Here is a 14,172-nt window from a genome sequence, read left to right as displayed (position 1 = left end):
GGCGTAACTCTGGGGGGCTGGGAAAAGCAGCCCTGCTGTGGATGCAGAGGACTCGGGTCCTTGGCTAAGAGGTTGCTGGCACATGCTTCCTTTTGGGCTGTGCCCCCCTGGAATTACACTTGGTGCTGCTATGTAGATGGGGAACCCAGGGCAGAGCCTGGTCCAGCAACACAAGCCTGCAGCTGTTGCCTGGAGACCATTACACCACCAGCAGTTGCCTCACTGGGGGAGAGTACACCCCCAAACCTGGGTGGGGAGAACAGGGAGGGGAGCAGGGACAGTGCTCGCCAGAGGGTGTGGGCAGGAACCCATGGGCAGTGTGGGCCCCTCCAAAGGCAGCCAAAGTCGTCTTTTAAAGCCCTTTGTTAGTTGGGTGTTGTGGCGCGTACTTGTAATTGCAGACCTCTGAGATGCTGAGGCAGGAGTATCATAAATTCAAGCTTAGCCTGGGCAACTTAGCAACTGAGTGAGAACATTTCAGAAAAATAAAAAAGGGCTTAAAGCCTAGCTTGATGCTGAGGCGCCCTGAGTTCAATCCCCAGTACTGCAATCCAGCAAAATGAGAAAAAATCCACCTGTCAGTTTCCAACCTCTGGGGGGTGGAGGGGAGAGGAAGGAGAGCAGTATCCTGGGCCTCTCGTGCTTATCTGCTCAGCACTTCGGGCTCTGGCATCCCAGATAGGGAGACGCGCTCCATACAGGTACTGGCTGTCACGGAAAGTTCCCCGGAAGGGGTCAGAAGGAAATGGAATGTGCGCTACAGCTCTCTGAGTGCCCCTCATTGTTTCAGCTGGACCCCAGCATCTTTGAAAGTTTGCAGAAAGAGCGAGTGGAGGCTGGAGATGTGATTTACATCGAAGCCAATAGTGGTGCCGTGAAGGTAAGACACCGTGTCTGCAGAAGGGGCCCGGGTGCTAAGGGGCCCTTGCACAGGGCACAGATGTGAGGGGCTGGCATCAGTGCCCTGCAGAGCCAGGCTTAGCAACTGCCCCTTACACAGAAAAAACTTTGCTTTCCTTTACCTTCCTCCTTTAACATTCTCACGATCAACGGTCTGTTAGAAAAACCCTAAAGCCTGCTTAGAGGGGGAGTACAGAGTGAGAAACCAAAACAACTTTAGTCATTTTCAAATTGAAATGTGCAGTGCATTTAATCTCCTTTTTATCGCTTTGGTGTTTCCTTCCTGAGATCTTTGCATGTGGGGAGGAGCACTGTGCTAGTTGGCACCCTTCTCTATCTGATCCCCAGTGTCCTTATAGTTCGCTCACGGTTTAATGGATGAGCATAATATTTCATATCATACGATAAATCACCCACCTACAAAGCAGCCTGAGAAGCTCCCTCTGTCTCCAGTTAATCTCTTGGATTTGCCCTTTATCAGGAACTGCATACGGTTAAAAGAAAGAGGGGAGAGATTCTTGGAGAAAGTATCAGGTGTTTCTCAACTGGAGTTTTGGAGCCCGCCGATGAGCTGATAGCTGACTTCTCCTGGCAGCAGGGGTGTGGGACATATTTGGAGTTTGTCAAAGAGCTCTTGGGCCCGCTGCTGGGAACTGAGACCTTTATCTCACTTAGCACTGTGCCACCTGGGGCCTTGGCAGTGGAAGCTCATGGGCACTTGTGTTTCTCTTTCTGCAGAGGCAGGGCAGGTGCGACACCTATGCCACAGAATTTGACCTTGAGGCTGAAGAATATGTGCCCTTACCGAAGGGGGACGTGCATAAGAAGAAGGAAATCATTCAGGATGTGACCTTACATGACTTGGATGTGGCCAATGCACGGCCGCAGGTACGAGTGTGTATTCCATCGCTTCTGCTGGGTTGACTAGCACTTCAGGCTTTTGTGTGTGGGCTGTGAATCTCTGGAAGTAAACTGTCGGAGTCTCACTGCCGCTTTGGGAGGCAGGCGGGCCTTTTCTGTCTGTGATGTTCAGCAATTAACATCAACATGAGCTATGCAGGGCTCCTTTGTTCTGATTCAAATGCACGAGTCACAGATGATTTCGTGCGCATTGTTCCTGTCCCAGCCAACCCCCTGGCCCGAGCTTGCCAGCCAGTGGCCTCGTGGCTGCTCTCCAGCAGTAGGCTGGAGACTGGCAGCTCCAGGTATTCCTGGCAGAGGGTAGAGTGTTCTTGGGTCCTGTACAGGATTTTGGAAAGCCTGACAGCTGCATTTCTGTCTCTACTGAGTGAAATCTCGAGATTTTTGGCTTTGAGCTAGAACTGTGGTGTGTACCTCTAGACAAGAAGGACACTTATACCTTGCTAATAAAATGTGGGAAAGTGTGCATTGTCTATGGCAGTTCTGGAAAATATGTGACTCAAAGCAGAGAAGCACAGCTGCTCTCTGCTGGTGGCCTTTCAGTTTGATTTCACCTTCACCCTAAAAGGCCATCTCTTCACTTGCAGGGAAGGGTTGATGGGTTTCAGGTTGTTGGCACCTGCTATGGGCCAGCAGGCCCCCTGGGGAGGTGGGTCATGAGTCTCCCAGATGAGTCCAGAGGCCTTGGAGTGGGGTGGGGAAGCCAGTAGCCCTGTCACTACCCACAAAGCTGGGTCTCTGGGCTTTCTGAGATTTGAGACTCAGTGATCTTATGCTGCTTCCTAGAGAACAGAGCTGTTTTGAGAGTCAGATGTGAAGACCTAGGAAACATTTGCTTCCTTAGTGTTGAGCATTTAGTGAGCTACCTGAGTCCTGTGGCCTGTGACCCCCAGATGATCCCTGCTCTTTTTGGAGCTGGCAGGAGAACAAAGGTGGATAATGAACTGGTCCCTCGGGCAGCCATCCTGCAGGGACCCCGAGACTGAGTTTAGGAAAGGAGGGAAGGCCATAGGTTACAGTGGGGTTTCACACTGACTCTTGACCATCCATTAGTTCCCAAGGGAGCAGGAGCATTGGGCTGGGACATGGGCCCAGAGGGCATTGGGCCTGACTATTAGTAAGAACTTGAGCTTCCCAGGAAAGAGTGTGCCTTTGCCTCAACTGCACTGGAATTTGCAAAGGCTCTAAGTCTAAACTCATGGGAGTCCGGGGAAGCGTTCAAAGTGCTGCATGGCTAGTCAAGGGGAAGGATTGGGAGCGAGCTGGCTTTTACTTCCCATGAAATACATTTGAGCCTTATTGCTAAAAATTTTTCTGAGTCCAGAGGCTCCTCAGGCCTCCCAGGGGAGGTGTATTGGTGTCTACACTGCAGGATCCACATGGAGCTAACTTAGGAACTTGCAGTAGTGAGGCCAACTGCTGTGTTTCATTGGCAGGGTGGCCAAGACATCCTGTCCATGATGGGCCAGCTGATGAAGCCGAAGAAGACAGAAATCACAGGTGGGGCACATGACGCGACTGTGAGCCTGAAGCAGGGCCGATTGGGCAGGTGGTGATGGGCAGATCTGGGTCCCAGTGTGTACTGTGGCCCTGGGAGGGCACCCTGACCTGGCCTGTGCCACTTGAAGCACCTTCTTCCCCAGAATTCGAGCCATCAGCCGTGGTGTTCTCTGACCTCTCAGCCACCTTAGTTTCTGCTTTCTTTGAGGTCCCAGACATGTGGTGCCCCTTCTTCCCCACTCTACCACCTGCCAGCTTCCAGGCACTGCTCCACAGTGAACACCAGCTCCAGGGTGGGCCTTACTGACCTGTTGGCTCCCCAGCTTCAAGCCCTTTTCTCTCTTATTACCACCTGGAATTTTGTCATCTTAAAATGTTGGCTGAACATGAAAGCCACTATTACCTTGAGACTGTAGCCGGCAAGCAGCTGGGGGACCTTTTGTGGCTTCTTCTGCATGGGGTAGCACACGGGCCCTGTGACAGTTCCTGTCCAAGGCCTAGCGAAGCCGCTGTATCAGGTCTTCCTGTTGTTTCTTTGTGAACAGCACAGGAGCTGGCTTGGAAAATGAGGGCTGTGACCTGAAGTAACTTTTGAGAGCCTTGTCCCCTTTTTTTTTTCTTTTTTAAGAGCTCTCAGCCCTCCAGGCCTCCTTAACCGGAGCAGTCTGTCTGCACTTGATTGAAAGTTAATTAACCAGCGCTTTGTTACATGGGGCTAACCATGGACCCATCATTGACTGAGGAGGGACAGGGAAATTTGCATATGAAAACTCATTTCACGCGCTCCCCACCTCTTGTCAGGATCAGAAGTGAGATGGGTGCTGGGAGATAATAAGGCACAGAGGGAGTGTGACAGGTCAGGTGCTGTGAGGCAAGGCAGCAGGGTGGCCTGAAGGCTGTCCTCTGCAAAATCATCTTGTGAAAGCTGTTTTGCAGACTTAAGTGAACTCATTTTCAGGGAAGGCTGTGACCATTAGGTGGGATTCTTCCCATTTTCAGATGGTGACACTGAATCCTGGAGTGGGGCAGACCCTGCCTGGGCCACCTAGCTTGTAGGAGCCCAGGCTGCAGGGTTTGGGTTAGACTGGGAAGGGTAGGGAAGAAAAGTAGCTCTTCCTGCAGGGGCTGACCCCACCCACCCTGTCATCTCCCAGACAAACTTCGAGGGGAGATCAACAAGGTGGTAAACAAGTACATCGATCAGGGCATCGCGGAGCTGGTCCCGGGCGTGCTGTTTGTGGATGAGGTCCACATGCTGGACATCGAGTGCTTCACCTACCTGCACCGCGCTCTGGAGTCCTCCATTGCCCCCATTGTCATCTTTGCGTCAAACCGTGGCAACTGTGTCATCAGGTGGGTGGCCACTTCTGCCTGGGCTCCTGGGCTCCTGGGTTCCTTGGGCCCTTTGTGTAGCCCTGAATGTCATGAGGTTGGGATGGGCTAGCTTTTGAAAAGAGAACATGCCACAGTGTCTAGTCCTCAGCCTCATTTCAGCATGGTCACTGGGGCAGTGACCACACTGACCAGAGGGTCTCTCACATGGTCCCAGGGTGACTGTGAGGTGTTAAGATTTGGTCATTTCATTGGCTGTGCAAAGCTGAGAGCAGGTGAGGTGGCTGTTGATAATTTCTGTGCCAGTCTCTTGAATCCTAGGTCTAACTCTGAGAAGCTTTGTTGTCCTCATTTTCAGGTGAGAAAACTGAGCAGCATGGTAATTTGTCCCTTGTCATTAAGGGTCTTTGTGATTACCTGATTGCTGCCCTGAGCCACCGTGAAGCTTCCTGCCTCTCCACGCAGGCCCCCTTGGTGACTGCTCTTGGCCCTGGGTATTGAGTGCTCCAGGCCCAGCTGCAGCTGCAGACGTCTCATGTGTCCTGCTTCTCCTAAGTATTTTGAAGGGCCCCAAACCCCAGAGAGCCCACCATCTCCCCCATCTGTCAAGCCCTGGTGTCCGTGCTCCTGGAACTTGACAGTTTTACTGCTCATTGAGCTTTCTGTGGGCCTAGGAGGACCTGAGTACTGGTGTTCTGCAGGGCAGCGCAGGAAGGGCCTCTCTTTTTAGTCTTTTTGAACCAGGGTCTCACTCTGCAGCTCAGACTGGCGTTGAACTCACTTTGTAGCCCAGACAATACAGGCATGCACCACTATGCCTGGTGAGGAAGGGCCTCTTCCAAAACCTGCACCAGAGCGGGTTGAGGATGAGGACCCTGCCATCAATGAGTATCTCAGGATAGCTAAAGCTAGAGCTGCTGACTGCCTGGGTCACCTGTGGCTGAGGGACTGTATCTAAGAATGTCATGAGCTTTTGATGGAGGCATTGACCAAATCCCAAGCAGCTAGCTCAGGTGGCCCACAGAGGATGACTATTCTGCTGGTCCCCCAGGGCTGTTCCCACTGGCAGTTGAGATCTGAATACCTCATCTAGGGCTGGGGATTTAGCTCAGCAGCATAAGCACCTGCCTTCAAGCATGCAGTCGTGAGTTTGATCCCCGGTACCAACAAAACAAAAACTTCATCTGGGTCCCTGTGGCATCCTGGATGCCACTCCGAGGCCCTGAGAAGGATCACTCCTGCTGATGTTTCTTTCCATCTTGGAGAAGGCAGCTTGTGTCAGGTGACCTGTTAGACTTGTTGGGTTTGCCTGGCCTGGGTCAGACCTGGCTCCCATGTGGCAGCTCAGCTGGTAAGGTGCTCAGCATGGATATGTGGTGCCCCCTGCTGGTGGGCTGTGCTTATAGGCGCCCCCCCCCATAACCTGGTAGATGCCAGGTCCTATGGGCATTAGCCCTGCCCAGGACAAGGGGCACAGGAAGGTGGCTTTGATCTGAGGACCTGGCCAGTGGATATGAAGCTCTGGTCAGCTGTAGACCTCTAGTAAAGGATCTTGGTACTGAATGCTTTTGGAAACTAAGTCCTAGTACTAATGATGACAACACAGTCATGGTAAAAAAAAAAAAAAACCTACTCACATTATGGGGAGTACTCTGTGTGTCTCAGACACCCATACTACAAGGAGGGACAGAAGCATCAGGGTGATGCCACACACAGTCCAGGCTCCCGATAAGACTGGGTAGGATGTGCTGTAACAAACTTTGTGGAACACTGATAAATCTGGGCAACATCTGATAAGCTGCCATTGCCTGCCCCCTGCTAGTGTTCCCCCTAGAGTTCGAAAACGAAATGACACTTCCTGAGGACCTCCTGGTCTTCTCAAGTGACCTCAAGGTGCTTGATGTGTTGTGGGCTAATAAGGCCATCTCCTGGTAACAAGCTGTCATGCCAGGTAGTGAGTGGGATCCAGCTAGGAGGTGGTGCTGCATGGAGGTAGCATCAGAGAACTCTGGGTACTGTGTACACAGCCATCACGGTGTCCCTCGTGCCATTGCACTCCATTTGCCTCTGGTTTCTTGTCATCTTCCTGGCTCTCAGTGGCCCTTATGAGCTGAGCCTTGGCCGAACTGTGCCCTGGTGGCTTGTGTTTCCTGGGGTGTGAATCCAAGTGTGAGCCAGGTTCCACAGGAAGTGGCATAGGAATTGGTCCTGTGGGATTGCGTGACCTCAAATGAGTCCCTTCACTCTTGTGTAGCAGCATTTTTTTTGTGGAATTATGCAATGGTCAGAGGTAGAGACCAAGGATACCGGTTGGGGCCCAGGCTGCCTGTGCACTTGGCTTGCCCTTGTGTGAAGTGATGTCGTGGGTTTGCATTTCCTGGTGCTTATTGCTGGTGAACATTATTTATTGTATTTTATTAGCCATATGTGTATTTTCTTTGGAAAAATGTTCAAATCTTTTACCCATTTGTTATTAGAAGATTAATCTTTTTATTGAGTTGTAAGAATTATTTGTATATTCTGGATACTAGACCTCTGTCATGTCTGTGGTTTGTAAATATTTTCTTCCATTCCCTGGGTAGTCTTTTCATTTTTTGGATAGTGTCACATACAAGTTTTAAATTTTGATTTAAAACTCCAGTTTTTTGGACTAGGATGTAACTCAGTGGTAGAGACCCTGCCTAACATGCACAGGCCCTGGCTTTGATCTCAACACCACAAACAAAATAAAACCCTCCAATTTATATATGTCTATTTGTCTGTCTTATCTATTGTGACTGTCTACTGAGTACTGAGAATTGACCTGAGAGCTTTTGCACGTAGCTATATCCCAGACCCTTTTCATTGTTTAGGACAGCAGCACATTCATTCACATGGCTATTTGGGGTCCTGTCTGGCACTGCAGCAGGCAGGGGAAATGTGCTTGGCTGTGTGCACTGGTAATGTAACTGCAACAGTGGAAGCTATACAATGCTCAGCACTTGGGGTTCAGTACCGTACTTGATCCTTTATTAGGTAAATAGTCAAGAAAAGATTATTAGGACTGAAGCAACTGAGACCAAAAGCATATGTATGCTTAGTCTCTCTGTGAAAATGCATATATGAAAGCTTTTTGAGTACCTTAGATTATTGCCAAGGATGATTTCTTGTGTTTTTTGCTTTTTGCCAAATTTCCTGTGATCCTGGGTAGTTTCTAAGTGGATGGAGATGCTTGCTCAGGCTGCCTGCATGTCTGTTGGTTTCCTTGTGCCTGGCTCTGGTTCTCGGATACTGACCAGCTGCCCTGTGGTCAAGGTGCCCACTCTGGAATCCAGGGTCCAGTGTCCTATCTTGGAGAAACTTAGTGATGGGACTGTGTCTGGCCCTTGCAGGGGCACTGAGGACATCACCTCTCCACACGGCATCCCTCTAGACCTCCTGGACCGTGTGATGATCATCCGGACCATGCTGTACACACCGCAAGAGATGAAACAGGTGAGCTTCCGAGGCCCAGCTCTCCTGTCTGAAAGACAGTTGCAGTGGCTGGACATGGTTGAGTTATTATAGAACCAGGGCGTGGCTGATCTGTCTTGCCAGTCCCTTCCTGATGAGCTTGGGGACAAGAATTGTGAGATGAGGGCCTAAAGGCAGTCACTGGGGAGGCCAGTGGCCCTGGCAAAGGGAGGCAATGACTTAGAAGTCGTCTGGTGTGACCCCAGCCAGACCCTGCCATGCCCTTCTGCCCAGAGGATGGAGCCATGTGCTCCTCTGTTTAGCAGAGCACGGCACGGGCAGCTCTTGGGGTGTGGGATGCAGCCCGGGAACCTGGAGGGGCCTTAGTAGTAGCATCTGTCTGCCATGCTGGACGGTGCTCAGTTTCAGGAGGTCTGCCAAGGCCTGTGGCTTTGCAGCATAAGTTTCTGAGGGCTGCCACCAGGTCCCTAGCAATCTTGGTGAAGTAGCGTCCCATGGCTCAGAGGGGCACCTGAGACAGGTCTGTGGCCTTGCAGGAAGAGCCTCACACTGGACATTGGGCCATGTCTCTGGGCCCAGTACACAGTGCCTTCTGCAGAGCCACACAAGTGCCTTGGGTTGGGCCTGGGCTGGTAGTGATGGGGTTGGGTTGAGTCTGTCCTGTGGGGTACAGTCCTGTCTCACAGGAGGCCCTTGCTTGATTTGTGTGCCTGTTATCGTCAGGGCCCCTAATGCTGGCATGTCTGGTCTCCCATGAGTTCCGTAGTTCCAGGTATTCCTCAAGATGACTGTGGACTTCCCCTGCCATGGCTGGGCCACTGAGCTGCATGGCTGGTACACAAAGCCAGACCAAGTCCTGTCCCTGGGCTGGTATCCCACAGGACAGCACATGTGGAGCTCTTTGCTCTGCTTGCCCTTGCCTGGGGTCTCTCTCCATAGGATCAGGCATACTTGGAGCTGTGGATGCTGTATGGTCCTTGGTGCGCTGTGCCTAGACCCCAGGGCTCACTGGGGCGTGGGCTTCTTGCTGGGCATAGAGCTGAGCCCTGGACAGGCCTGCCTGCATGGTTCCCTTGCTTCCCTGGTGATCCCATGCCAGGAGGCCAGCACTATTTCCATTCCCACAGAAGACTTTGAAGCTCAAGCTGAGTGATTTGTCCAGGTTTAGTGGCCAGGAGGTGATGGGGGTGAGGCAGAAGTTTAGGCCTTCTGTTCCATGCTCTTGGTCACTGCCTGGAGGTGCCCCAGGAGGGCTGTCTTGGCAGTTTGAGAGTAGGGCCTTTGGAATTGTTGGGGCTGTCAAGCACCCTTAGAGGCCTGGCTGGCTGGGCTGTGTGGCATTTCTTATGACAGCAACCAGGATAGGCTAGTGCATGTTTCCTGGGCCAGACCCCTCTGAGACCAGGCTGATGGTGTTGAGGCAGTGAAGCTTGTAGCGCCACTGTGTACTGTAGTAGGGGATGATGTTGACTTCTGGGCCCATCCCCAGGTGGGGGCTCTTGCTGCTCCGGGCAAGGGTCAGGTGGATCCCAGGAGACCACTGAGCAGAGGCAGAGACAGAAGCAGAGAGTCTTCGACTGTCCCTAGGAACCTTCAGTCCTCAGTACGCTGCAGAGCACTTTGCTGTCACAGTCAGCGAAGCCCTGGTGTCCCACAGGAGGCAGCCCTGCACCTGCAGCAGGCCAGGTGCCCTCAGAGTGCCCTGTGGTCCTCTGTACCCTCTGAATGACTTGGGCTACCCGGTGCATCTCTAAACCTCAACCCTCTCCTGCTCAGCAAGAGATCTGGCACCTGCTGAGATGTCACCAGGACTTAGTGGCTGCACCATCATTCTTCCTGCTGCCACTGCTGTTGGCGATGTCAGTGGCTTAATGCTTATCATGGATCCCTGCATGGTCCTTGTTACAGTAACCAGGGTTTGAGACTTGAAAAATACAGGTTCATGGCCATACAGTGAGTGACAGAGATGGGACCCCCTACCATGCCAGTTCACATTGCTTTGCTCCATCCATTCAAGCCCAGAGCCATGGCACAGCCTGCCTCAGGATGTAAAGTACCATGCCCACAGCAGTGACCTGTGCCGCCCCAGGCCATCTCCACCTGAGTCAGTGCTGTGCTTTCTTCTTGCCAGCTCTGTGGTCACCTCAGCCCAGCCCTATGTGCTTGTGTCATCCGCCCCCCTGCTCCATCTTGCTGCCCCCATACCCTGTGCCTGCAGGTGACCAAGCAGTGAGTGACAGGTCAGGGGAGCAAGGAGCAGTGCGTTGTGCTATCCCTGGAGCCTGCAGACAGGCATACTTGGTCCAACGTGCTGTCCTTGGCCAAGTGCTGTGGCTCAGTACATGTGTCTCCCCAGGATGTCAGGACATCCCCATGGGTGCTGTTCCTGCAGAGCCGAAGCCTCAGCCAGAAGCCTTGGATACATCAGGGGATGCTGTCTTCTCAGTGCTGGTTGGCTGCCTTTGGCTTCAGTCATCAACCAGGGAGCCTGCAGCCTGGGAGGAGCTCTTAGTGGGGAGCTCCTGGTGTGCAGGCTTCAAGTCCGACAGTGCTTGATCTTTTGAGCCCCTGGGGATATGTATGATGAGAGTCTGTAACTTACCTGGCCCTTGGGTGACTGAAGTGTGCAGGAATCAAGGGGTCTTGTGCAGGGCTTGCCCTCTGATCCTCTGTGAACCAAGCGAAGTCTCTGCTGGCAGCGCCTCAGGCTGTGGTGGCCTTGGTCACCGATCCAAGGCACTGACCTGGCACTCAGGACAGGCCCATCCCATCTGGACTCCCAGCCAGGGGTCCTGGAGCCTGGACTCTTGTCTGCGAGGTTGGGTCAGCACTTGGCTCTTATCCTTCTGGGAGGCAGAGCTGGGACTCAGCTTTCCAGTTCTTGGGCCTCACCCGGCTGTTTTTATGGGTTTAATTTAAACAAGGGCTTCTTGATATCTTGTTTACGGAGCTGCCAGAGTGAAAAATTCCTGTATTATATGAGGCTCGAAGTCCTCGAGTTATCTCAGCTCCACAACACACAACATCATTATCCTGCTGGCCCTTATCACTCAGCGCGGCTGTGCTGCAGACCCCATGCCACCGAGTGACGGCAACCACACTGCCTCCACCCTGTGCCCGCCAGGATCCCGCCACAGCCGCCTCTTGATAGATTAGATATCTCCCAGCGATGCTGTGCAGGCTGGGGAATCTTTAAAAGTAACTTTTTTTGATTTATTTAGCTATCATATTTATCAAACAACATAAAAAATGTCCCTTCTTACCTGAGTGCTGCTAGGCAGTGATGCCCAGCTGGAGAGGAAGTGTACAGCTGTAGGGGCAGCGGGCAGGCTGGGAAGAGGGCCCGGCTCCCAGTGCCAGGCAGGCTGGGGCTCACCTTTAGTCAGATGAGTGCCATGCACCAGCTGTGCCACCATCAGGTAGACTTGAAGGTGGCACATGCTCTAGAGGGGTGCAGCTACCAGCTTCCTGCCCTACAACCTGTGCAGGGTGAGATGACAGCATTGCAGGCACCTGGTAAGACTGGATTGAGTCCCATGCCATTTCACTGACCTGGCACTCGTGAGGCCCTGGGTTCTACTCCCAGCCCTGCAAAATCGAGACTTACTGTAGATGAGATACCAAAAGTAGTCCAATGCTGATTATTTCTTTTCCTTTAAAAGATCATTAAAATCCGAGCCCAGACTGAGGGGATCAACATCAGTGAGGAGGCACTGAACCACCTGGGTGAGATTGGCACCAAGACTACGCTGAGGTGAGAGGACACCGCTTGCCCTGGCACAGGTTACGCTGCTCTGCCTGCTGCTGGGGTTCAAGTTTGAGGTGCGGGAGGGAGCCAGAGCCAGTGAGCAGGGGGTGTCCTCTGGAGAGGCAGGGAGAGGGAGGGGTTAGGTGAGTAGACAGACTCGGGTTCCTGTGACTCAAAGGTATTAGCATAGGCAGTGTCCGGGTCAGTTGCACTCCCAAGAAGAAAGCCACTGCCTCTGGACATCATGGAATCTCAGCCTGGGTGGGTGGGGCTTCCGACTGGCTGAGTGTGAATTTCCTGCTGTCTTGGATGGTACCTGCCCAACACTGCACACACCAGAGGCTGCAGCACCTTGGCAAACAGTGACGTTCTTCACTGGAGAACTTGAGGCTGTGGTGAAGGTGTGGGGGTGGCATGTGTGTCGCTCTGGTGGCCTCCCCTCTCAGATGGGTTGTGACTGCAGTGCTCAGAAACAGTACCTCACTCTCCTTTCCTGCTGTGTCTGCAGCAAGTGGCTGCACTGCCTGCAGATGGGGGGCCTCGGGGGTGCCCCTAGGCTCACCAGGCCCTGTCCCCTGCAGGTACTCGGTACAGCTGCTGACCCCTGCCAACCTGCTGGCCAAGATTAACGGGAAGGATGGCATCGAGAAGGAGCACGTAGAGGAGATCAGTGAGCTCTTCTATGATGCCAAGTCCTCGGCCAAGATCCTGGCCGACCAGCAGGACAAGTACATGAAGTGACGTGGCCAATGCCCACATCCACCCTGGGAGCCATGGTGTGCTGTGCTGTCGTGTGCTGAAGGCTTGCTTTGTTATCATTATTCTCCTGTGGTTGCTTTGAAGAAACTCTACCTTACCTGATGTGTTTGCTAATAAAATATTATAGATTATTTTTGTGATACTTCTCTCTCCTGTAAGTTTTTTTTGTTGTTTCTTGAGACCCTCACAGGCTGCTTTGTAGTCCAGGCTGGCCTTGAACTCATGGTGATCCTCCTGCCTTAGTCTCTCAGGTGCTGGGACCTTTGTCACTGACACCTTAGTGGGTGGCTTGTTACAGTGGGTTCTGTCCTTTGTCACCCAGAACGCCTGCTCGTTTTATCTCCAAGGTTCCTCCTAGCAATGCCAAGTGCCCCAGATTTTCCTTGTTTTTGATGGCTTCAGCATTCAGACAAGGATTGGTCAGGTTTTGTGTCACATGTCTCCCAGGTGGAGTTTGTCTGTGCTTTTCTCCAAACTGGCCTGCATTCAGGGAAGACCAGACTGAAATTGCCCATCTCGAGTCTCACTGCAGACATGGACTGTAGGTGGCCACCTTGATCTCCCAACTGGCATTGTGTCAGTCAGTGTTCCCTGTGCCCCTCCACCCTGTGCTCTGTGCCACCCCACTTCCTGGACAGGGCCACGCTCCTCTCTGGCTTCATGTTTACCTCAGGTATTGGGGACTCTGAGCCAGAGACCGCCTCCTTTCCCATTGATTTATGGACCCATGGGTGCTGAGTGTACTTCCAGTTGTAGTCTCATACTGGTCCTATTTTGGCCTTTGAGCACACATCCCATTGGCTTTTGTGTTCGTTAGTGTCCTTGTCACTGTAGCTGTGTCTGTAGGGCAGCCCTCAGCAGCTCTGCATGGGAAGCTCCTTGCCCTAAGGACAAACAGGGTTTTGTGTCATGAGGCAACAGGGAAGTGTGATGTGACCATGTGGCCACCTGGGTCCTGCTGTTGCTTTAACCCAAGCAAAAAGGGGACCAGGCGGCCAGATATATCTCATCCCTCAGGTCTGACCCATGGCTGCAATTGGGCCCGATGGGTCTGGAGGGCATAGTGTGCGGATGTCCACATTAGTGCTTGGTATTTGTCTTGCCTTGCGGGGAAGGCCAGGGATGATGGTGCGGATGTCCGAGGAGGAAGATGAGTTGCAGATACAGGGGCCCCTGGGAGTCTGCACCTATCATTCCCTCCCATGGCTATACCACCTGCCTCAGCGTGTGGAGCTTGACTGGCTCGATTTGGCAGGAGGGAGCAGGTGTGAGATGAACCTGGGCAGCAAGGCCAGCAGCATCAGCAGTGAGGAAGGGGCCTACGACTCTTCTGTGGCCAGCTCTGGCATTGGTGTCAGGAATCCCACAGCACAGAAGGACCCCTTTGACAGTGGTCTGGCTCCCAAGGCACAGAAGGACCCTTTTGACAGTGGACCTGGCCATAGCGTGGACAATGTCCTTCAGCTGTCCAGGGCCCCCAGCACCACTGTGGCTGATTTGGAAGGGGTGCATGGCCTTGTTCTCTGGGCCCCTGGGCACCACCTCTTTTTGTCCTGGCC

General features: G+C 52.8%; 1 protein-coding gene across 2 annotated transcripts in view; it reads left to right on the top strand.

The window, feature by feature from the left end:
- Ruvbl1 (RuvB like AAA ATPase 1) overlaps window positions 1–12,755 on the top strand; it is a 31,581-nt gene extending 18,826 nt beyond the window's left edge. For both annotated transcript variants that reach the window (XM_003461489.5, XM_063237804.1), the window contains exons 5-11: window positions 791–880; window positions 1,639–1,788; window positions 3,258–3,321; window positions 4,476–4,674; window positions 8,025–8,127; window positions 11,769–11,860; window positions 12,436–12,755. In XM_003461489.5, the coding sequence (XP_003461537.1) occupies window positions 791–880; window positions 1,639–1,788; window positions 3,258–3,321; window positions 4,476–4,674; window positions 8,025–8,127; window positions 11,769–11,860; window positions 12,436–12,595 (858 nt within the window). In that variant the 3' untranslated portion in view covers window positions 12,596–12,755. The remainder of the gene's footprint in view (window positions 1–790; window positions 881–1,638; window positions 1,789–3,257; window positions 3,322–4,475; window positions 4,675–8,024; window positions 8,128–11,768; window positions 11,861–12,435) is intronic.
- The last annotated feature ends 1,417 nt before the right edge of the window (window positions 12,756–14,172 follow it).

Source organism: Cavia porcellus, unplaced genomic scaffold (genome assembly GCF_034190915.1).
Source record: "Cavia porcellus strain 051 isolate PalLab524CR breed Dunkin Hartley unplaced genomic scaffold, mCavPor4.1 scaffold_27, whole genome shotgun sequence".
Taxonomy (NCBI): Eukaryota; Metazoa; Chordata; class Mammalia; order Rodentia; family Caviidae; genus Cavia; species Cavia porcellus.
This window is presented reverse-complemented; position numbering and strand designations above follow the sequence as displayed.